Below are 25,654 nucleotides of genomic sequence, written 5' to 3'. Positions count from 1 at the left end.
GATTCTAACACAAGGAACCCAACAAACCTTATAGATTTCCATTAATATGAAACCAGTGTTATAAAGGAAATGGAGGCATACAGATTTAAACAGTGAAGCAAAGACCATGCTTTTGCCTTCCCCCTCCTCCTCCTTCCTCACTTTTCCTTACTTTCCAGCCCACACCTTTTCCTCGAGGTGGCTTCACTATGCAGTCCAACGGGCCTTGAACTCAGTGCCCTGCTTCAGCCTCCCAATGCTAGGACTATAGGGTTGAGCCACTACAGCCAGTTCAGATTTCTTGGCTATTGATCAGTTTAGCCTGCGAGGTAGAGAGCAGAACAGCACAGCAGAAGCACTGGAGCTATGATGTCTTAACTTGAGCCCAGTTTATATGCTGTTGGGTGGGTATTTTTTAACCCACCCATTCCTTAGTGTCCTGGACTGTAAAAATGCGATAAAAGTACATCTTATGAGCAATAAATAAGCTAATCTATATAGAATGCCCTGAACTGTAGCTGACACATTACTGGTCATTATTAAACTATTTCGTCTGACATTTTAACTATTCTAGCAAGCATCATGCATCTCTCCCAGTCTGAAGCATTAAGTAGGGTTTAAGACATGGCTCTTGTATGCAAGGCCCCAGGTTCAATCCATAGGAACACTCTCTCTTTCTCTCTCAGCCTCATTTTTAAAATAAACTGCCGTATGCTATATAAACTCAAAGTATTCTAAATTACTGAAATGTGTAGCTATGGAGTACGACTTCTCCGCTGGGACAGATTTTAGACATGTATGCAACATATGCATAGCATCATATACTATCTGTTTAGGCAGAGTAGAAGTTTAAATACATGGGATAGAAATGTAAAGTCAAACTGGATCTGGTGGCACATGCTATCCTAGTAAACAGAAGGCTGAGGCAGGTAGATCTCACTGAGTTCCTGACTAGCCTGAACTATGTAGTGTGTTCAAAGGACAGCTAGAGCTACATAGTGAGACCTTAGTAAAATAAATAAATAAATAAATAAACAAACAAGAAAGAAAGAAAATTTAAAATCAAGGTCTTATAAACATCCTAAATTGTACTTAAATTATAAAAAAGACATGTTTTTGGATATTTTTATTATTATAATAATCTATCCCTTCTGTCTGCCTGCTTTTCCTTTATTTTTAGTGTATGGCGGAGGTGCTCGACTTGTGGGTAGCAAAGCCAAGCCTTTGGGGTCCAATGACCCTTTCATTGGGGCTTAAGACCATCAGAAAACACAGATGTTTACAGTTATGAAGTAGCAATGAGATAATTTTATGGTTGGGGTCACCACAACCTGAGGAGCTAGCTCCTTAAAAGGATGCATCGTACGGAAGGCTGAGAAGCAATAGTATAGGGATGACCTCATGTGTGCTAGGCAGGTACACTGCCATTCAGCTATAGCGCCCGACTCTAGAAAGAATACATTTCATAAAAAAATATATTTCATAGGAAAGTGCCACGAATGCAGGGTTGGTTAACGTCTCCACTCTGCAGAGAACACTATGCTGTAAAGCAGTATCCTCACCCCCTGCACAGAGTGTGCAGGGAGTGAACACCAGTCACTGGCTCAGGGGCGGCACAGTGAACGCATAAGCTGCAGTTTGCTAGTTCTGATGACAAAAGGTTGATACTTCTGAGACACATTATGACTGGAGATAATGAAGCTTAGTGCTAGTTAAAAATTAGTATACTTTCGATTAATTAACTTTTTGAGATAAGTTCTTAGGTATCCCAAGCTAGTCTCAAACTCACTGTTTAGTAGTCAAGGATGACTCTGAACTGACCGATCATCTTTGGAGATCTGGGAATACAGATGTCACCACCACAACTAGTTTATACCACGCTGGGGGTCAAACGAAGGGCATCATGCACTTTGGTCGAGCACTCTACCAATGCAAATACACCCTTTGCTCTCAAAATAAAGCTTTCAGTAAGGGGTTAAGTAAATCCAGAACAGCCAGGCTTATTGCAAATTAGTCATGTGGCTCTAATCAACTTTGCCACCCATATTCTCTAAAGAACCCAAACCCACAGGCTACCTCACTTAGCATGGTGGAATAGTAAAATATACACGGAATGGATTTCTAAAGCATTTAAGTCAACACTAAATACATTCTTTAAAAGTTTGAAAATATTTTTATTGATTCTTTTCAGACAATGAAAATACCACATAAAGAACATTTTGGGGGAGGGGACCAACCTATACATTATACCCCATAATTGTACTGCCTTTTAGGGGAAATTATTTTTTTAGATGCAGTTCAAGTTTTTTACAGAAGACATATGCAGAGTAAAAAAATTAATAAACTATCAAATGGTTATAAAATTAACATTTGGTCTTCAAAATGGTATCTCTCAAGTATCGAGGGCATTGAAATGGAAGTGCTGGAGTTCAGGGGAGGGGCGCTACAGGCAACCGTGAGCACTGCAGAGGTGTTAGTTAACACTGGGTGCCTGTCTGAACACCTCGACGTTTAAGAATGAAATAATTTATTAAGGTTGCTTTCAGTCTTCCTCACCACCAGATGTTCACTGCTCAGATAAAACCAGGTATTAAATTTTATGTGAATAGAGAAAACAACCTGAAAAAAAATGTATTTGTTGGTATGAGAATTTCTCAAATGGGTGAAGGGAGTGTCTCAGTGACGGAGGGTGCGTCCCGTTGTTCAGCTGAACTTCAACTACTACATCTACGGTTAACACTGAGCATGTGACAAGTAGACATGACAGTCCTTATCGTCCACGTGGCACAGCGTGTCATCCTAGACAGCACTCTCCCAGGAGAGACAGACTCCAAGAGCTTATACAAAAACCAAAAACCAAACCAAACCAAACAAAAACCAGAAGAGAGGAACAGGAGGAAAACTTGCCAAAGAAAAAGAGAAGTGGGGGGAGACACTGAAGGAGACAGTGCAGGAAAACTAGATAATTACAGTACGAACATCTTTATCCTCTACAGATGTCTTTAGGAACTCCTTAGTGATCACTGCCTACAGAAGTGAACTACAAAGAAGAAACAAAACCCAGGACCTGCTCCTAGTGCTGTGTGCAACAGCAGAGACAAGAACTAGAGAGATACAGGCGAGAGAACTCTTGAACCACATGCCTAGAGCAGGGTGACGGCCAGTCAGAGCCAGAAGCAGAGTACAGTCAAGTGAGCCACAGTGCACTCATAACTGTTCCTCCCCAGAGCTGAGACAAGCCATGGAGACCTGCTGGTGGGGAGGGAAACCTACAGAAAATACTTGCAAGGTTGTATCAGTCCTCAGGAGGAAGGAAAAAAGCCTGTGGGTTTGATGGGTCAGATCATGTGAGCTGGGTAAAGCTTTCTGTAGAAGACAGCTCTAGTATTTCAAAGCATTTCCCAGACCAGAACAGCCTGGCCCCCTGTCCTCGATGTATTTGCCAACTACAATACCATGGTAACATGGCTGTGTTTGTGTATGTTTGAAAGTTTGAAAGCTAAAGGTTTGGGCAGTATTGTCTCTTGTCACTAATGTACACGTGCAGTCACAACCAAGGATGGGAGCAGAAAAGCTCTGCTGCCGGGGACCCTAGTGCAGATGCACTCCTCGGGCAGAGGTACCCTGCACACCATCTGCAAGGCAGCTCCTCTAAGTCCCACAGTCCAGAGGGATGTGGACACAGGTGAGCAGCAGATGCAGTGAAAGTGAGAGAAGACAGTGACAGTGTTTCAGAAGCCCTTACCAAGTGTGGTCAGGAAGTTCTCAATGCCCACACAAAGGGTCCTCTCACTGTCCCCGGACATGGACCTACAAGTTCACCACTGTGGTCTGAGCAAAGAAATCATGTTTTGATTTGTTTTGTTTTGTTTTGTTGTTTGTTTGTTTGTTTGCCAGCCATTATTGGAGGTAACACTGGTATAAACAGAAGATTTTTTCAACAGTGTTCACATATGAGAGAGATCTTTGAATGTGGCTAATTATCTCAGTTCATTATCCTAAAGTTCTCAAAAAAGACTAAATATCACAAACTAGCATTTGACATTACTAAACAGTTTCAAAGTTTTTTTTTAAAGATTAGTATTAATAACTATTAAATAATTTTGGAGACAGGGTCTGTCTACATAGCACTGGCTATCCTGGAACCTAAAGTGTAGTCCAGGCTGGCCTCTGCCTCACAGAAATCTGCCTGCCTCTGCCTCACAAGTGCTGGCATTAAAGGTGTTTGGTTTAAAAGATTTGTTGTTGGGGCTGGAGAGATGGCTCAGCAGTTAAGAGCACTGACTGCTCTTCTAGAAGTCCTGAGTTCAATTCCCAGCAACCACGTGGTGGCTCACAACCATCTGTAGTGGGATCTGATACCCTCTTCTGGTGTGTCTGAAGATAGCAACAGTGTACTCACATATATAAATTAAATAAATCTTAAAAAATGTTTATTGTTTTGTTTTTTAAAAAGAAGTGGGAATTAAAGGAAAAGAAAAAGAAAATTTGAAAAGAATGATGGGAGGGAGAAAGAAATAGCTTGCAGACTTTCTCTCTTCAGTGTAATTTCTATAAACAACAGGCCAGTGTGAGGCCTGTGTCCACTGTCAATCCGTCTGTCAAGCATTCCACAGACCTAGGCTGTGACCAGCCCCTGACCTCCTTGACTCTTGCATCCCAATTTCATCAGGGCTTATTCAGGCAGACAAGTTCACAGGGCCCTGGTGATCAATACTGCGACCTTCAGTGATACTATCAACATGTTCACATAACAGCAAGATGGGTCTGAAAGGAGAATACACAGTCATAGAGATCCAATTAAACAGAATACAGGCTCATCTTCCTGTTATCTCAAGCAATTCTTCCAAGTTCCCTGGAGCACAGAAGGAGATGGAGAAGCGGAGGACAAGCCCATCACTCACTCCCTGTTTCCTCCATCACAGCAGTGCACAAATGCTGGGGAGCACCTCTCAGAAGAAACTCCAGCACTAGGCCTTTCCCGCCACAGCCGGGTGCTGGTGCTTCAGATCTCCGCTGCTGCTCAAGCTCGCTCAACTAGCTGGTGCTCTACACAACTTTATTCTGAACCAATTATGAGGATGCCACACCCACTCAAAACAGCTTTCAAAGTAATGCTTTAAACAGTTACCCTTTCTCCCCAAGAACTAATGTATAATCTGAGACTGTGACCTTTATATCTTTAAATAAAGGGCTGACAGAGACATTTTAAAACTAAAATGTGAAGAATCAGGCACATTTGTCCCCACACCTAAAATACAATGAATGCATGTCCAGATCTGCAGACTCACTGCTCAAACTAAACCAGGGTAGTAAATTTTATGTGAATAGAGAAACCAACCTGGAAAAGATTCTATTTGTTGGTATCAGAATTTCTCAAATGGGTTAAGGGAGCGTCTCTGTGACAGAGGGGGATCTTCTGTTGTCCGAATGAACTTCAACTATAGCATTTATGGTTAGCACCATATTCATTAACACTGAGAAGTGACAAACAGACACGACAGTCTTCAGAATGTGCCATATAATTATCGTCTATATAGCCATGCATGGTGGCACAGCACGTCATCCTAGACAGCACTGTCCCAGGAGGTGGGGACAGGAAGATTCTAGGCCAGCCTAGAATGAGCAGAGACCCTATGTCCACATGAGACAAACATAAAACAAAACTACCTGTGTTGTTGACAACATTAGGAATCAAACTACAGTTCTGAACAAAAGGTATGTGCTGTTTAAAGAAGCAGAGAATTAAATGAAGATTCTGCCATTTTGTGAACAGAAACACACAACATCATTTTATGAACAAAACTATGAGAAGAAAGCAGTAAGCTCACAGTAAACGCTTCCTGTAATGCAATAAGCAAAATTCAATCAAAGAACATGCAGTGATGCTGTTGGCAAGAATGTTCCCAGGGGAGTATGAGATAGAATTCTAACAGGGAGGGGGAAGGAGGGGGAGGAGGGGAAAGAAGAGGAGGAGGAGCACTAGTGGTAGCATTGCATTTATTTGGCAGACATTAGAAGGCTTTCCTCAAGCTTTATGAGATGAGTTTTACTTAGAATCAGACAAACAGCTTCTGCAAAGCATCAAGGAATTTGAACAGTCTGTTAGAAACGAGTCAAGGAGCAGGAGAGTTCACATTACCAGAGCCTTTTCCAATAATCATCTGTGTGGATGTCTAACAGATGGCAGAGAACACACGTGTCCTGATAGTGACCAGACTGTGGCTTACCATCTTAATTTAAAAAGCCTTTGGGTTTATTCTTTCAGAACATACACTTCAGCCAGGTGCAGTAGCTCATACCTTTAATTGTAGCTCTCAGGAAGCTGAAGCAGGAAGGGTGCCATGAGTTCAATGTCAACCTGGGCACTAGAGGGAGATTGTTTTAACACACTCCATCACGCATGCACACATGGGTATTTGCACTAGTGGATTTTACAAGCCACCTCTACAGATTAGAGCTTCATCCACATCTCTGAGATCTACACTACATCTCTAACACTGTAAGCCTATTAGAAAAGCAGTTTATAATTTTCTTACTTAGTTCATTCACACTCTTAACAGGTAAGCATCACCCAGTTTCTTACCAAATTTGGTATGTATGGCAATGAAACAGTAATAATATTGCTACAATGGAACTTTACCTACTATAGCTAGGGGCCCTAAGAGCCTGAGGACTGCCTTTTATTTGCAATAGGAAAGGATGTGGCTGTAGTTAGTCTCAAGAGACAGCTACAGAGCCCAGTGCACAGCACATATGCTGAGTGGCAGTGTGGTGGCAGAGCACTTCTGTCATATATTCAAGGACCCAGTTCAATACCCACTATCATAAATATAAAATAAAGACAAGCATGTCAGGGCCAAACAGTAGTAACACAGATTACAAAGGAACACTGTATGCTCAGAACAATAGCTACCATATTTATATTAAAAGACAAAAGGGGCCAGAGTCAGAAGCCAGTCTCCTCACAGTTATATCTTTTCTGTCTCCTTAAACCCCAAGCTATACTGTACTGCCCTCTTTGCTTCAGGAAATGTTAAAGATCCAACATATTAATGGTGGAGAGTGCTTAGTAAGTGTGAAAACAAGAGATGTAACCAATAAGTAATACAATTTGAGGAGATAAATTTTCAACTGACAGTTAAATGCTACTTTTATTTCACATGTTACATTGCAATCACAGATTTTTGAAACATCAAATCAAATGTCTTGTTTGTTTGTTTCATAGTCTGATTATTTATTTGTTACTCTTAAGGACTTGTTTTTGACTGGACTCAGACTTAGAAAGAGAAGCTCTCAGAGAGGACAGCCTACGTCTCTTGGCAATCTGCTCCTAGCAGTTTTCTTTGGCTTCCTTTATTCTCTTGGCCAAAAATTTAGCACATTCTGAAGCCTCCTTGTTTTTTCTTAGTGTGTGGTTTGTACTTTGGTGGTTATGTTGCAGAACATGTTGAGTAACACAATGCTGAATCTTTGATCCTAGGCTTCTTACCTTCTTGGTTTAAGGGATTTTTGACAACATGTCGGCAGTCATCATTTTTTTAGAGACTGAAAAGCTTTTGAATTCTACTCGCTCTTTTGGACCCCAATCAAGGAAAACACAGTAGTATCTGTCAGTCCAGGAATATTCTCCTCTCCTTTTTTTTTTTTTCTTTTTTTCCTTCCTTCTTTCTTTCTTTTCTTTTTTTTTTTTTACAGTAACCAAGTTGAGAACATAAACAGACCTGCGCTTCCTCCTTCCAGTTATCCTTGGTTTATAACAAGACCGGCCCTTACTCAGCTGCAGGCTCATTCTGCCATGTGGGTCTGGATACCATGCTTCGTGGGGAAACCTTGTTTGTCATTCTCACCACTGATTCATACCACATAGTGCTGCTTCCAGTCTTCACACAGACCCTCAGCAGCTACTTCGGTGACCATGCACTTCTCATAGAACATATGAAGCTTGTGATGAGCTTCTGACAGCCAGTTGTTAGGAAGGAAATATTTACCTTCATTCTTGACACAGTCAACTGCCTAGGGGATGCTACAAAAAAGAGCTGCTTTGGGTTTTTTTTTAAATGTCTCACTATGGCTGACCTGGAACTCACTATGTAATCGAGGCTGTTTTCAAACTCACAGAGATCTGCCTGCCTCTGCAGGTGTTGAAGGTATATGCCACCACACCTGGCTCAAGCCAAATGTTTCAATGTTAATTCTTAAGTGATTAGATTTAAAAAAATGATTATGTTCATTAATTTAACATGTGTGTGGTGGGGTATACAGAGCATAATGCATGTCACAGTTACTGTTCTACTGCTGTGAAGAGACACCGTGACCAAAGAAGCAATTTATAATGGGAAGGTATTTAACTGGGAGTTTGCTTACAGTTTCAGAGGGTCAGTCCACAACCATTATGGCTGGAAGCATGGTGGCCAGCAAGCAGGTCTGGTGCTGGAGTAGTAGCCGAGAGTTTAGTTTACATCTTATTGGCAAGATGGAAGGCAGGGGGTGGAGAGGGAGAGAGGGAGACAGACAGACAGACAGACAGACAGAGTCTTCAAAGTGATACATCTTCTCCAAGAAGGCCACACCCACAGCAACACGTCCACACCTCCTAGTCCTTCCCAAACAGTCCATCAACTGGGAACCGAGCATTCAAATCTATGAGCCTTTGTAGACCATTCACTTTCACACCAGCCCATTGCATACGTAGAGGTCAGGGACAATCTGCAGGAATACAATTTCTCATTCCACTATGTGGATTCAGGGGTAAGACTCAGATCATCAGAGTTGGCGGCTAACATCTTCACCTACTGGCCAGACTCATTGTCACTGCTATTTTAAATTAGAAGCAAAACAATACAGTATCAGGAGAATGATTGCTACTTACTGTCTTTTTTATTACTATTATTAGATATTTTCTTTATTTACATTTCAAATGTTATCCCCTTTCCAGGTTTCCCTCCTCCTGGAAACCCCCTAGCCCATCCTCCCTCCTCCTGCTTCTATGAGGGTGTTCCTCCACCCACTCACCCAAACCCACCTACCTGCCCTCAACTGCCCTACATTGGGGCATCTTTGAGCCTTCATAGGACCAAGGACCTCTCCTCCCACTGATGCATGGCAAGGCCATCCTCTGCTACATATGCAGTTGGAACCATGTGTACTCCTTTGTTGATGGCTTAGTCCCTGGAGGGCTCTGGGGGTCTGGTTGGTTGATATTGTTGTTCTTCCTATGGGGTTGCAGACCCCTTCAACTCCAGTCCTTTCTCTAACTCCTCTATTGGGGACCCTACGCTCAGTCCAATGGTTGGCTGTGAGCATCCACCTCTGTATTCGTCAGGCTCTGGCAGGGTCTCTCAGGAAACAGCCATATCAGGCTCCTTTCAGCATGTATACTTATTGTCTTTTTAGCTTGGAAACTGAACACATTATAAAACATATATTTGTGTTGAAATGTGACCCAAGATAGCTTGTATCTCTATGGTGGTTCATAAATTAAAACTTATAAAATAATGTTGAATTTAAACATGAACTGACCCAGAAGAGACCTCAGAAACAGTAATGAGGGTAGCAGAAGAACATTATTAGTAAAAACCATTCACAATCTGTAGAGTTTAGCTTTGTGCTACTTGAGAAAGCACCTGCTCCTTATGTTTGCCCTATGGTGGTCTATGACACAGAAGTTCTTAGTTTGCACAAGTTTTGCAAGAAGCTTGTCTCTCTCTAACTAGCTGTTTATAGAGCACGACTGCACACACTACCAACTTGTCACTCCAAATCCCACAAGCTATAGCCCACAACTTAAAAGCACCATTGCATTGTTAATGTCAGAGTTGTGGCGTACACTACGCAAAGTGTCTCATTCCTCTGCCCTAAAGCTGCTACCCATTTCCTCACAAAAGAACTATGATCTGGGGGCTGGTGAGATGGCTCAGTGGGTAAGAGCACCCGACTGCTCTTCCAAAGGTCCAGAGTTCAAATCCCAGCAACCACATGGTGGCTAACAACCATCCGTAACGAGATCTGGCGCCCTCTTCTGGAGTGTCTGAAGACAGCTACAGTGTACTTACATATAATAAATAAATAAATCTTTAAAAAAAAAAAAGAACTATGATCTGAGATGGTTACACAGTGGCTGTCCTGGAAAGTTAGATATAAAAAAATGTAATTTAAATACAGTGATGACTTGCTGGGTGTGGTAATATAAACTTTAATCTCAGTAGTCAGGAGGCAGAAGGAAGTAGGACAACCAGAGCTACAGAGAGACTGGAAAAACAATGAATAAAGCAAAGCACAGTGATGCTATTAAAATTGGAAGGGGAACAAAAGCAAGCCTCTGTCACCTTAAGGATTACTAGTCAGATGAAACATTGCTTATTCCTGGGATATCACTTTTAGAGAATGTAGCTGGGCAGTGGTGGCGCACACCTTTAATCCCAGCACTCGGGAGGCAGAGGCAGGCGGATTTCTGAATTCAAGACCAACCTGGTCTACAGCATGAGTTCCAGGACAGCCAGGGCTACACAGAGAAACCCTGTCTTGAAAAAACCAAAACCAACCAACAACAACAACAAAAAAAAAAATGTAAGAAGTCCCCCTTTCACAGAAACACTAGACAAAATGAGAAGAAGAAAGAGGTAACTAGATGATCAAGTTTAAGCAGAATACATCTACAAACTTATAGATGGAACATTTCCCAAGATGACACAACCTTTCAACAAAGTTCAATTCTAAAGTTTCTCTTGAGAAAAAACAAACAAACAAACAAACAAACAAACACGATAGCAGTATTAGATGTGAACCGTGTCCCACACTAAACATCTTACAGAAAGCAGACCTGGGTGAAATGAACTACTTTCTTGATGTTTAAACAAAAGTAACTGTTAAAATCTCTAAACATGGGGGCTGGAGAGATGGCTCAGCAGGTAAGAGCACTCTTCCAGAGTTAAGACTGCTCTTCCAGAGGTCCTGAGTTCAATTCCGAGCAATCACATAGTGGTTCACAATCATCTATAATGGGATCTGATGCCCTCTTCTGGTGTGTGTCTGAAGACAGCTACAGTGTACTCACATACATAAAATAATTAATTCTTTAAAAACACAGAAACTTTTAACTGGAAAGTATTTTAACAAAAGTGATCCTGAACAAGTTAGTCTGATAGTAAAAAGGGAGCTAAAATAGGGAATCCCTACCTCGAAAAAATAGTTTGCATTAAACTCCGACAACCTTACCCACTGAAACTTTTCTGACCAGATTCTCTGTGGCTGACAGGAGTTGGGTAGCATCCAAGAAGGACAGAATGTATAGTGGTATGGGGCTCTAAGCCATGGGGAAACACCATCTTTTATTGGTCATCTGTCTCCAGATGCAGAGAAGTACTGCAAAGCAGCCAGGCTCTGGGAGTCTACAAGAAAATGGTAACCTACACAGTAAGGTGAAGGAGCAGCAAGGTGAGAGGAGCCAGAGGGTGCAGTAATGGGGAAAGGTCTGCTAGAGACAAGAAGCAGATATTTTAGAGAAAGTTCTGGAATACACCACACCAATGTTGCCCATGACAAAGGAAATGTCCTACTATGTAAATGGTTTCCTAAGAAAATGGTCTCAATTTGAAATCTCCCAAAAGGTCCAAGGTTTTGCTTTTGTTTGAGAAGGGTCTCCCTGTATGCCCCTAACTGGCCTGCAGTTGCCTCTGTAGACCAGGCTGGCATGGAGCTCAGAGACCCAGCTGCATCTGCCTCACATGTGCTTGGATCAAAGGTGTGCACCACTATGCTGGGCTTAATTAAGGTGCAGGTTGGAATGCTTACTTCCCAGTTTCTGGTAGTGTTTTGAAGGCTGTAGGGTCTTTCGGTGGGCCTCTTTCTCAACTGCTTTTCATGTATTTATTTCCAATGTGTGTGTTGTGGAGAGGTGCACAGCATACAAATGGAAGTTAAGGGGAACTTGTAGGAGCTGGCTCTTTTTTCTCATCATGTGCTCGTGGGGGCTAAACTCCAGTTGCTGGGATTAAAGGCGTGCGCCACCACTGCCCAGCTACATTCTCTAAAAGTGATATCCCAGGAATAAGCAATGTTTCATCTGACTAGTAATCCTTAAGGTGACAGAGGCTTGCTTTTGTTCCCCTTCCAATTTTAATAGCATCACTGTGCTTTGCTTTATTCATTGTTTTTCCAGTCTCTCTGTAGCTCTGGTTGTCCTACTTCCTTCCTGATTTAGTGAAGGGTCCAGTCATCTTTGGACCCTTCACTAAATCAGGGTCTCTCACTAAACCAGGAGCTCACAGACTGTCAGCCAGCAAACCCCAGAGAGCAACACAGCCATCATTGGTGTGCACCCTCCACAGGTATGCATGTATGTGCGTATGTATATATGTACCTATGCATGTATGTGACGCTGGGTTTACTCATCTCAGGGGGCAGCACAGCCTAGCCAAGAGTGCTATGTTTCAGGCTTTGTAGGAACAAGATGTCAGGGGGTTGTTGAATTTAAGTCCTTCCTCAATGCCTTATTCCAATTCTATGCTGAGCTGGCAAAAGCACTATCAACTATCGACTCTGCAACCCAGCTCTGCCTAGCTCACCCTTTAGATGTTCTAGTAGCAGGGCAATTTCACAACATGGCCTGGTAGCATGATCCTAGTAACCCTTGGACATCACCTGCTCTTCCTCTATTCTTGCCTTGCCGCATCATATTTTCTCTATTAAAAATATTTCCCATAATATTTTCAACTAAAGAACATTAGGATCTAACTCTGTCTTGAACGCATAGAAATGGACATAACCTCAGGATTACATAGGGATGGGAGAGGGACCTTGCTCAGGTGCTACCTGAGCTCTCTCCATCTGCTCAGTGCTGACAAGAGGTGACAAGAGGTGATTATCTGCACACCCTTCAAAGAACCTAAGGCTGGGGGTACCAGTGTAGCTCAGTGGTAGAACACTTGTCCAGCATGATCAAGGCTCTGGGTCCACTCCAGGTGGTTTAAAGATGGTCTGGGGCAGGTGAGACAGACTGCTTGGAGGGCAGGACAGGGCTATCTGTTATTTCATAGTTCAGTGAGACAGACCCACTTGTGTGCAGGCTGTCAGCTAGTCAGGGAGGGAAGAAAGCTCCTTTAGGAAAAGAAAATGGAACAAATTGAGTGGAAATGAAGAAGCGACACAGAAGTACAATGTTTAACAAGCAGCTCTTCTTGTGGTTGAAGGTGCTCCCGTCCTAAGCAGGGCTCCTGTAACAGGAAGGCATCATTTCTGCACAGGGTGCATACCTATACTTCACAGGATGCTTGTTTGTGTGACAGTCATACTGTCATAATTTTAGATGGTTAAACCTCTGCTCCAGGGTTTACAGAAGATCAGAGCACTTGTCACTCGTAGTGCAGGTAGAGAGAGATAGAGTAGGTGAGCAGTTCGTTTTTCTTTATAATTACACCCCATTAACCTTCCGCATGAGAGCTCTCCTGTGCTTTCAGACCAGCAGCACCAACTGGCTGCATTTGATAAGGCGCTACCAAGTCTGCAAGAACAGTGCAGCAACAAAAGGAATCCTTTAATGCTGTAGACTTAAGCAGAAGCTGTGTGCAGCGATGTTACTGGCCCACAGATTCAGTTAAGGCAAAGATAAACCAAAATCAGAAAGCTGGAATGATGGGAGCTGATTTAGACAGATGTGATCTAAAAATCTTCTGATAATATTCACAGTATTAAAACAATCACTTCAGTAGTTTTTTGTTGTTGTTGTTCTTGTTGTTTGTTTTTTGAGAGTTTAATAATGGTAAGAGAAACAGAACATAGTACAAGATACACTAAAGCTTATAGGGCAACACAATTCCAAGGTGACCTACATTGAATTAGATCACAATGGGTCTACAGATATGTAAAGAGTAGGTATTTCGGGTATTTAGTTGTTAAGGTACTTCTCTTTTATGTTCTGCTCAGTGATTAACTTAGAAAACAACAACCAATGTCTATTTGTATTCTTCTAGACAGCGGCCACATAAATGATTTCCTTTTTGAGAGTGAGAAAAAAAAAATCCCATTACTAATGCATCCCCTGGAGTTCGATGCATTGCCAGCGTTCCTTTCCAAGTGCACAGAAGCGGATTAGTGCCTCCCTGCCCTAAGCAGAGGTTAGGTGTGCATGCTTGAGCAGATAAAATGAAAGCCAGTTTAGAAAGTAGGTGCCGGCACAATTCATCTTCAATAGGATCCCAATTATTTGGGAAACAAAAGGTAGCTATATTTGTACCACCTCAACCAATGGCTCTGTAACCCTTACAGCATTTCAGAGTAAGTTTTTCACCACCGTTTCTTGCATCTTTTCAATCCTAGATACAGAGACCTGAGGAGTATCAGCAGTCATCCCAACAACGTGGCTCGCTGTTAGCTCTGCCTCTTGGGTCATATGTGCACACAGGGGGGCATGAGCATAAAACTCAACACAACCTACAACGAGGACTGAAGGTTCAGAGTTCAAGCAGCACATCTGTTCACTCACCAGGCATCTTTAAGTACGTTCTCTTCTGTTTTAGAGCCAAGATTATACTATATGGTCCAGAGAGGTATGGAACTCTATGTAGCCCAGGCTGGTCTCAAATTCCTCAGCATCCCATCTCAGTGTTGGGATTACAAGTATTTACATCTTTTGTAAAATCTTGATTTTGAAAATTAGTGAGATGCTTAAGTTCTTCTGAAAGTGTTTGGCAGAGAGATGCTCTGTAGAACCTCTCATACACTGAAGATGATGGCTGGATGGGAGAATTCCACTATATTCTTCTGGCTTTTTTCCATGAACTTTTCCTTGCTTAAACCATTACAAACTTAGGTTGTGGTATATTTCTATAATGCTTACCACAAAGGTATTTTTTTGAAAAAAAATCTCTCCTTAACCTCAATATGAGATAAGTTTTTACAACAAAAGGCTTGTGTGTCTTTAAAACCCAGTGTCAGAGACATCAATTCACTCTCGTCTTACTGTGCCACATGTTGGTGTGTTCACAGCAGAATGATGCTGAATGTGCACACATCAAAAGTAAAGCCAGCTCATGCCTATTCCTGCAACTGCTGGCTTCTCAGTGTCCAGACCCAGTGATAGTCAGGCTTCTCCTCTGCCTAACAACACACACTTTTCATTTCTTCACAAATGGAATTTCTTTCACTAAATGCTTGGTTTTAGCCTTCAGGTGGCAGGATAAAATTCCACTCTTTAGAATCATGTTAAGAATCAGGCAAAAGATAGCGTGTCTGTTCAGGATCTGTCGCTTTGACTCACTGTTGGGCCATCTGTTTATGTGTGCTCCTTGTCTCATGGAGCAAATCAACCTGCAGCTGGGCAGACCTGCCTCACGCTGAAACTCATTCTGCAATTTCAACCTCCCTCACCGGCAATAGGTCCTCTTACTGGAATCTGAAACTACCACTTCAATCAACTAGAGTCAGACCTTATTCTATTGTTCCTATACAAGGAAAAATGATACACCACGGGCCCATGTGCAAACAGGTCATCACGGCGCTGGGCTCATGGGGAAGAAGGCAGTGCAGTTTTGCTACTATCAAAACATTTTAGTACCATCAGCAGCAATCAGCCTGCTACCCAGTGATATACATGCACATGAGGAGAGAGGCTGAAAAGATTGCTAAATCCCAGAAGACAAGAGGATGAAGCACAATACAAACCATACAGTCTTCTGTGAGTTTCTATCTGTGATGTTAACCCACACGTTTAATGCAATTTAGAAAAGGTTCTTAGAACGTCCTGTGAATCATCCACAACTATTAATTTGCTTGCTGTTCTGCATGTATTTCACTAATCACCCTCTCACCTTAATCTTGAAAGATGTTAGAGCTATGAATAGAGTTATGGGCAGACCAAGGATATGGGGTAGGGATATTCAGTAAATATCCCTATTGGCATCAACGTGAAAAGAAGTGCATATGCCTGTTCTTTAAGAAGACTGTTTCAGGGGACACACGATATTCACATTATAAGACTACTATATTCCTTATAATGTTAACAGAAAAACTGTTTGAATACTATATGTATGCAGAGAAGGAAACAGAGAAAGTAGGGTCTCAAATAAAAGACAAGGTCAAACATGTGGGAGTCTATATTTTAAACGATACTAAACCCAAGAAAATTTGTTCTTGACAAAAACATTAAATACAGGAAGTCGACAATAACTGAAAATTACTACTTTGGGAAAAGGTAAGGTCTCCTGCTAGTGGGTGAGCATAGTGCCCCATGGATCAGTGACTTATACATCTACGCACAAGGGACAGAAGATGTTCCCTAGGCTCTGTTCCTTATGAAAATGTAGCTTATATGAGAAGGACAATCCAAAAGTCTACCCATAGTGGACTAAAATATAGTTTAGAAGGAATTGCTGGTTGGCAGTCAGAGGGGACTGTCTCAATAGTGTACAGAAAAACTCCTAAAATACAAATTTGAAAGGACCACATTTCCCTTACTTGGCAATGTCAGAGCACAGGTTTGTGAAGATTGATGCCTTCCAGAGATTTCTACACGTCAGAGTGAGAAGTCCATCCCATTATTCTTCTCAAGCCTCTCAGGTCTCAGTGTTTGTGTGCGCTTTGCCTTTCTCCCCAGGAATGATCAATGCAGTGTGAACAGGAAAGCCTGTCCTACACAGAGTGCTCAGAGGAAAGCCTGCCCTACAGTGTGCTCAGAGGAAAGCCTGCCCTACAGTGTGCTCTGAGGAAAACCTGCCCCTGCCCCACCATGTGCTCGGGGAGCCCCTGGCCTCCACAAAGCTGCTGGCAATGTGACATTTGCTGAACAGCTAACATCTCTGGTCTGATTAATCAGACATGGATAAATGGCAATAATGATCTAAGAGAAAGTCTAATTTTTAAACTGGATACAAAGTTGAGCTCTTTAACCCTCTCACAGCTGCCTCAAACTTGCAAACAAAACAGAACTAAAAGCACCAGTAAATAAGTGAACTGTAAATATGGCAGCAATGGTTTTGGTATGAAGAATTCACCTCTACAGTACACAGCAAGGAATATAGAGTTGTTTAGAAAATGTGTTCTCTAATCTATAGTGATGACAGCAACTAAATCATACTCTTCCTCATACCCACAGAGATTCACAGGTCTCTCACTAACATGGGGTAATAGTCCTAATACTTCCCGAGTTACTGCTGAAATGACTACTGGCTATCAGCTGAGATGTGGGACTACAGATGTTATTTGAAGCTTTATAATGTCCCTTTCAAAAACAGAAGAGATTGGAATTGACCCCAAGCTTCCCATGCTCCACCATGGCAATGACAACTCAAATACACCCTTGTGGGCATTTCTCTTGGAGTACACACTTAGTCCTCAGTTCTTCATTGCTGACTTCACATTACAGATTTGTGCTGTTTTCTATCATTCAAACTATGTCAAGATGAAAATTTAAGGCCTGCGGTGGTGGCACTGGTGCCAGCACTCAGGAGGCAGAGGTAGGTGGATCTCTGGTCTACAGAGTGAGTTCTGGGAAAGCCAGGACTACATAGAGAAACCCTGTCTTGAAAAACAGCAAAGTTTTGAAAACAGAAAATGAGAATTCCACACTTTAAATTGAATAATGTCACATCAATAACTCAACAAATACCAACAATAAACATATATTTTGCAAACACCACTGCAATAATACATTGGAGTTACTTATCACAGTTGCTTTAGAAGCATATCAGGCATTTAAGGAGAAAAATTAGAGCTACGCATGGTTCTGGTAGAGAAGCTAAAGGGAATGAGGTTGAAAAGCATTAAGAGCGCAGTCAAGGACCCTGACTAGTAGAACGAGGCCATAAGACATTCTATAAGGCTCCAGGCAATGTGGGACACACCTATAACCACAGGAAGAAGCAGGGAGCTGTAGGCCAGCCTCGACTACAGAACAAAATCTTGTCTCAGGTGGATATAAAAATGTTTTCTCACTAGGTCCAACGACAGGACACTGTATTGGCATATTAATAAATTTCTATGCTAATAAATTATTGGTGTATACTTAACCCACAAGGCTGTAGGCTCTAATGAGATAAAACCACATTGATATAACCACAGAAATAAATAATGGGACAATAATGGAAACTGAAAACTGTAGCAACTGCTCGTGCTTCTGTGACATGCACCGCTGACTGTGGTGTCAACAGACCAGACAGTAACCCAGGGAGAACAAAACACTGCTAATTTTGCACTTCTTTAGCAGAGTAGGGAAGGAATTAACTACATTCTTTCCTCTTTCTGGTGCTTATATTTTTAAAATTCTATTAGTATCTCACAGATTTCTCAAGAGGAAAGCTGTGTGTATCAGAATTAACAGGAAGGATAGGCCATGGGAGAATAAAACCAATAAGCAACCTTGCTGTTCTGCACTTCACAGGGCTGTCACTCGTGCTAGAAGAACGTCACTTTGAAGCCCTGTTTGCATTCCATTTTTAACTAGAGGGAAGAGGATGGAGGTCTTTGGTTTCTATGACAACCCAGATGGGCCATAATACAAGATACTTACAAATGTTCAATTGCAGGAATGCCAAATCAAATTAAGGCAGAGTTAGCACTACTTCATAAAAACTAGATGGAGAGAAAACAAAATACTTATGGCAAATGATGCCATTTCTAGAAGTGGTTCTGAAGGATCTCACAAGAAAACATAAAGAGTAACTATTTTTAGTACAAACAAATAAGGCAGCAAAACTAATATATAAAAATAAAACTCCAGTTTACATGAGTAAATGCTTTCATTAACATCTGACTACTGGAAAATTACTACCTCACTTAATGTCTTCCTGTTTGTTGTTTTTTGTTGTTGTTGTTTTAATCCCTCCCAAATAACAGGGATTTCATTAGTGATTTGAGTCACTGCAACCTGGCTGGTTAAATACTGGGTTCACCTCCTCTGAGTGATTTGTCCTTTGCTCCATGCTCACGACTGGATTTGGCCTTCACAGCTCAAAATAATTATGAGATGCCAATGCTGCAAAAAGAAATTAATTTGTAGCCTACATTAACATTTTGTGAAATTTACTTATTACTATTCCCTATCAGTAATTTATCACTTTGTATTTATTAATTGTGATTTGAGAGTTACCCCCAGTGAACACTTTTGGCTTTTTAAAAGTATCATTTTGAAAAACAAACAAACAAAAAACATGTAGCCTTTTGAGGTGGGAAATGTTTTGTAGTCAAAGTTAATAAGAATGTATTTACAGGACAGAGTTTTCCACTGGGGCAAGGTGGGCAGGTTGCATAACCTTACAGAATCACAAGGGAATTTATCAAATGTTCTAAGTGTACAACCTGCAAACAGATTCTGCACAGGGGGTATACACATGTACATACACACATACACAAACCCCAGAGCTCCTGGTTTGTATACTTACTCAAGTCTCTTTGCAAAAGCCAAATTTGCAATTTGCAATTGAAAATATAGTCCCCAAAACAAAGTACCCTGTTTTAAATATTAAGTAGATCGATAGTATTTTAAATATTAAGTAGATCGATAGTATTATTGTTTTAAACTTAATATACAGGCTAAGTAATTACACGCAGGCAGACGTGTCTGCTGCTGAAACATTTAACTAAGGCTGTGACTCTGACTTCAAAGGCATTCGAACTTGTTTTGCTCAGTTTGTTTCTATGACTTCTTTCCAAATGGCATGAGTCTGTTTAGAAATATTGTGAGATTATAAAGCAGGACTAGAATAATTTCCTCAACATAACATTTTGTAAAACAAAGGTATTTGTTATTTTTAAAGAAAAACCTATATCTGAAGGGTTTTGTTTACACAGAGAACAAAGAAAGTTCTATGTAATACTCACAGGAAAGAGCTTGGACTATGGGGGACAATATATTTTTTTGAGCCAAACAGGATCCCTTCTTTCACACCACCTTTTGTGAATGCAGTTGCCACCAGGCCTCACTTTAGTGTAAGTTTCAATAAAACTTCAATAAAAGTAGGATGACAGCCCACACTCCCATAGCTTCTAAAAGAAAACCTTTTATAAAATTAAGAAGTTGAGCCGGGCGTGGTGGCGCACGCCTTTAATCCCAGCACTCGGGAGGCAGAGGCAGGCGGATTTCTGAGTTCGAGGCCAGCCTGGTCTACAAAGTGAGTGCCAGGACAGCCAGGGCTACACAGAGAAACCCTGTCTCGAAAAACCAAAAAAAAAAAAAAAATTAAGAAGTTGATGGGGGCTGATGAGATGGCTCAGTGGGTAAGAGCACCCGACTGCTCTTCCGAAGGTCTGAAGTTCAAATCCCAGCAACCACATGGTGGCTCACAACCATCTGTAATGAGATCTGACACCCTCTTCTGGTGTATCTGAAGACAGCTACAGTGTACTTACATATAATAAAAATAAATAAATCTTAAAAAAAATTAAGAAGTTGAGATATTCAATATCCATAGAATAGTGACAATAAAAAAATAAACGGACAGTTTAAAAATACCAGACTTTGACTTGTCAGACACCGTCTGCTGGCTGGCCTGTGACCCATTACGACAATACTGCTCTCACGAAGGGCAGAGTGAAGAAAGGCTGGGAGTCTCACCGGAATAACAAGCAGGACTTAGAGGAGATTAGCAATAAGAACGACAGATTATGTACAACAGCAGTAAAATGGAGGGCTGAGCCACCCAGCAGCAACAGAGCAGAGGGTACTTCACTTGAGAGAGACTAGCAAACTTCTACACGCAGGCCCACCAGAGGACACCAAAGGCTTCGTCAGATGCTGCAGACACTTGCTCTTTATCAACTGTTTCCTATACCAGGATTTCCTTTTTGCATGTTGCAACCTAATATTCTTCACCCAGGCAACTACAGCATGTTTTGGAAAGGTTCCCTATTTCTGAGCCATTTAGAAATACATCTTTATGAAAACATGTACCATTTCCAGAACAAAAATGTTTCGATATATTAAGTTTCAGCCTTAAGTTGTATTTTTAGAAAAGTGGTAATTTCAGAATCTTTGCTTCAAATTACAGTTTTTTTTTTTTTTTTAGTGGAGTCATAAAGTAAAAAATTAAAGATATACCAATGAATAAATATTTTCCCTCCTTCTCTTGCTCTGGTTGATGTAAAAGAAAAAAATTGAGAGTCTGGGAGGTTATCTGGGATATGGTCAAGTTTGAACAAGTATACTAAGTTATCATTGGAGAAGCATCAGATGCCTAAGAAACTAACTATACAATGTCACAAAAGGTAGAAAAGGATTTTATTCTCAACATAAAGAAATTAAAAATGTTTCCTTCAGGCAACAGCTATGATGCTCTGATTTGAATATCATACAAAGTACAGTTGTACTAAACAACACATGTGGCACATATGTAATTTTTATGTTTTAATAAATTTGGTTTTTTGTGGCCTTTTTTGGCTTTTGTTTTGTTCGTTCATTTGTTTGTTTGAGACAGGGTTTTTGTGTGTAGTTCTGCATGTTCCAGAACTCACTCTGTAGACCGGGGTCACCTGAGCTCAGGGATTTGCCTGCCTCTGCCTTCTGAATGCTGGGATTAAAGGTGTGCAGCATCACTCAGTGGCAGTAGATTCTTTTTAATCCAGGTACATATACAGCTAAGAGGATTATTAGTGTTTATTCTTTCATAAAAACTAAACCACACTGAATAACTTTATAGTCAAAGTTCTCTCTATTCATTTATTTATGAACAACAGGGCCTGGCTAAGCAGACTAGGCTGGCCTCCAACTCTGGCTCTTCTTGCCTTAGCCTCGAGAGTATTGGGATTACAGGAACAAATGGAACAAAGTGTGTGACTAGTGGGCAGAGGACAACTTGGAAGGCTTGATTTTCTCCTTACCGTGTGAGTCCTGCGATTAAACTCAGGCCATCAAGTTTGGTGTCAAGAACATTACTGGCTGAGCCACCTGGCCACCTGAGTGTTGGTATTTCTTAAACAATATGATTAGAAATCATAAGAGAATATAGTATGTGATTTTCCTCAAATGGCTTTTAAAGAGCTGTGTTCATTTGACCTCTTATCCAACAAAAACTCATTTTCCTTTATGTTAGATTGCACAGCACAAACATCTTTGGGATTTGTGAATGGAGCTCAGTTAGCAAAGTGCTTGCCTACCATACATGAAAACCTGGGTTCATTCTGCAGAACCCCATCAACTGGGCATACACCGTGATCCCAGCACTCAGAAGCAGAGGCAGGAGGATCAAATTTCAAGGTTAATTTTAGCTACATATCCTATGAGGGCAGACCTGAGCTGCATAAAACTTTTTTTTTAAAGGAATAAGTACTTGGTCATAGTTTTACATTTTGCAACAGTGTCATACTAGGTTCTACCAAGACTGGGTAGCATTCTCTGCTTAAATGTTTCTTCAGACTAAGGCACACACCTTCTAAGATCTGCTTGGAAAACAGTTAATACCTCCTGAGAAGACAATCTCCCCTCCCTCTCCCTCTCTAATTCACTATAAACATATGCCCACAGTCACTCACAGTTTATTCACACCCTTGCTTCCACTTACTGTCTATAAAACCTAAACCAAAGCAAAACAGGCAAGCGAACACACAGGGGTGATCTAGAGTGCTGTACACCAACGACCCTGCTCTTCACAACCCCAGTTCTCTAGGGCAGGCTTCCGAAATGAGATTATTCAGCTCAATTTCCAGTATACTATTTTATTAATTCCTTGAGAACTTCACACATATGTAACACATTTTTATCATCTTCACCATCACCCAGTACCTTCCCCACCCCATAGCCAGTTACATTTTAGAACATGCCACAGAGACCCATAGGTGTGGCCAGACCAATGCGCATCAGTCACAATATTCCTCTTATGTATTACACTTCTGGTTTAAAAGAGACAACTTTTGGTTTTCTCATCCAAGGTTATGATAAAAGCAAACCCCTCATTAAAGACTCTGATTTGATTACCAGGAACACAGACCTGCCGGATGTGGTGGCGCACGCCTTTAATCTCAGCACTCGGGAGGCAGAGGCAGGTGGATTTCTGAGTTCGAAGCCACCCTGGTCTACAGAGTGAGTTCCAGGACAGCCAGGGCTACACAGAGAAACTCTGTCTCGAAAACAAAACAAAACAAAACCAAAAACAAAACACAGACCTTCCTATTACACGTATAAAGCTCTTTATTTTGATACTCACGGCAAAAGCTGATTCTTCTCAGCTTTTTATTATATAGAAAAAGGTCATGAATTTGACAGAGGGCAAGGAAATTCAAGGGAGTGGTTTGAGGGAGGTAAGGGAAGGAGAAATGACTAATTATAATTTCAAAAATGAAAAATAATCATTAAAAAGTGCAACTTTAGAACTTATAAAAACAGCAAGAAAACACAAAAATGGCTCAGACAACTATAGAAAAGGAAAACTTCAAACTGAAAATGAGTTTACCTCATGAAACATCTCTGAAGATGACTGACCACCTTTAGTCTACCTACTGCGAGCTGTCTCTGAGGAGGACTACCTTTAGTTCAGGAGAGAGAACAGCAATGTTTGTTTTACTTTCTGGTTGATCTAGTGGTTATGAATAAAAACTAAATTACTTAAAATTAATTCTGATATAATCTACTTACTTTAAGTCTGCTTCTCAGTTTCATTTGTTCCCCAACACTCCCAGAAAACCAAGAAATAATTATGATATTTCAATAAACTAGGAAAAAACCCCAGCAAGTTTATATAGGATCTACAACTAGGGAAAGCCTAAGGGAGAGCCAGCCTTAATGTGCACCTGACAAAGTACTGAAGTTTATTTAAGTATTTTACGTGGAATAAATAACACTTCTGTGAAAGGCACAACCACTCAACAGAGCTCGCCACTTAACTCTCAGATCAGCTATCTTAAGTCTGCCAGAGCAGCAGGAGGAAGCTTTCGCTTAATGAGTTAACGCCATCTAGCGGGTGCAGTGAGATTTCAGCTGAACCTACTCCAGCTCTTCCTGTGGCCAGACATCTCATTTCAACCTACTTCCTGGTATTAATCAGAGAACTACACTAATGTGACAAACGTTCCTACATTAAAAAGGGTGAATTTAAAAAAAAAAAAACCAAACAAATTAGCAGTTTCCATTCAGAAGGGAACAGCATTATATCCTGTTCTTCAAGTGCACAAAGCAAGAATCAATGAATACCAACGATATGTACATTGGAAGAGTATGAAATACTGCAAAAATCAAAATGAGTGTCAATTAAAGTGTTACGATGCCAATAACAAAAGCAATTGTCTATGCCAGATATTTGCAGTTGTTATCCTAAAGGTAGTTAAAATTTAAAAAAAAAAAATAGTAACTAACCAAAATGATAGCATCTCTTTCCTTTCTCTCTCTCTCTCTCTCTCTCTCTCTCTCTCTCTCTCTTTCTTTCTTTCTTTCTTAGAATTTTACTTTTTTTTTTAATGAAGTGTATGTACCTGTGTTTGGGTATAAACACATGGATGCTGGTGCCTGTTAGGCCAGATGCATCAGCTCCTCAGGACTTATACACAAGTGTGAGCCACCCAGCATGGGTGCTAGCAACTTCAGTCTTCTGCAAGAACGAAGCTGAGCCACCTTTGCAGCCCATACTAACTTTACATACTTCCAATATGATTTGAGTGTTGCATCTACCAAACTAGCTCAGTGCATACATCCTATGTGCCCAACAATGCACAAAGTAGTAGTGGGGTTTTAAGAGAGGAAAGGTCACCTGGAATTTAAGAAGCCCAAGCACACAGGCCTGGTACCAGCAACTGGTAACTCTTTAGAGAAGATACATCTTTTATCAGAATTTTACTTTAAATTTTATTCATATAAGAATAAGCTGCTAACATGAATATCAGATCCACTATGTTTTTTTTATTGTATTAATCAGTTATATTGATTTAAGGTGAAATTGGATGAGAAAGATGTGTACCCTTTATATAACATAACAATGTGCACATTCTTTAACATTTCAATGGATAGGAGCTACTTTTATCATTTTCAAGTCTGGGGATAATAGGCTCTGCCATTTTGCTAAGAATGTACAGGGATCTATCACAATAATCTCTCTTATATTACTTACGTATTGTTCTAATAGCATATTGGCTTCTACTTTTTCTCTTTGTATTTCTTGGGCTTACCATGCCTGAGGTAAGAAGAGGAGCTTTGAGTAAGACCTGTTCATTGTTTTCCTATTCACTGACTGGCAGGTAGAAACTAACACAGAATGGCGTGCAGAAGTTAACCAGAGCCCATTCCACTCCATTCTGGTTTTACCATTTTCGTATGCAGCTGAGGAATCGAGTACTCTACCAGTGAACTCCAGTCCCGATTATCTTTCTGGGAAGGTTAACTGTAAATGTTTTAATGTTTTCCCATTCTCATTCATTCATTTTCTCTCTCTCTGCCTGCTCCCCCCTCCCCAATAACATAGAATGGTCAGATGGCAATCTAATAAAACTTGCAATATTTATGGGATCTTCAACTGAAATTTTCCTATGTATGGATGTTTTTGTTTTTTTGTTTGTTTGTTTGTTTTTGGTTTTCCAGACAGGGTTTCTCTGTATAGCCCTGGCTGTCCTGGAACTCACTTTGTAGACCAGGCTGGCCTCGAAATCAGAAATCCGCCTGCCTCCGCCTCCCGAGTGCTGGGATTAAAGGCGTGCGCCACCACGCCCGGCTGTACGGGTGTTATTAAAGAGAACAAAGCTTTCCATTGTAGATCTACTCAGGCCA

The 25,654-nt window shown here is 41.0% G+C and overlaps 1 protein-coding gene across 24 annotated transcripts in view; it reads right to left on the bottom strand.

Annotated features, from left to right (window-relative positions):
- Phf21a (PHD finger protein 21A) overlaps positions 1-25,654 on the bottom strand; it is a 178,936-nt gene that overhangs the window by 44,360 nt on the left and 108,922 nt on the right. The window contains exon 2 of one of the 24 annotated variants that reach the window (XM_029474165.1): positions 18,864-18,946. The exons of the other annotated variants lie outside the window; for them this stretch is intronic. Within the exon in view, the coding sequence (XP_029330025.1) occupies positions 18,864-18,893 (30 nt within the window). The 5' untranslated portion in view covers positions 18,894-18,946. The remainder of the gene's footprint in view (positions 1-18,863; positions 18,947-25,654) is intronic. 24 annotated transcript variants of the gene reach the window in all.

Source organism: Mus caroli, chromosome 2, assembly GCF_900094665.2.
Source record: "Mus caroli chromosome 2, CAROLI_EIJ_v1.1, whole genome shotgun sequence".
NCBI classification, from domain to species: Eukaryota; Metazoa; Chordata; class Mammalia; order Rodentia; family Muridae; genus Mus; species Mus caroli.
Note: the sequence above shows the minus strand (reverse complement) of the source record. Positions and strands in the feature narration are given on the sequence as shown.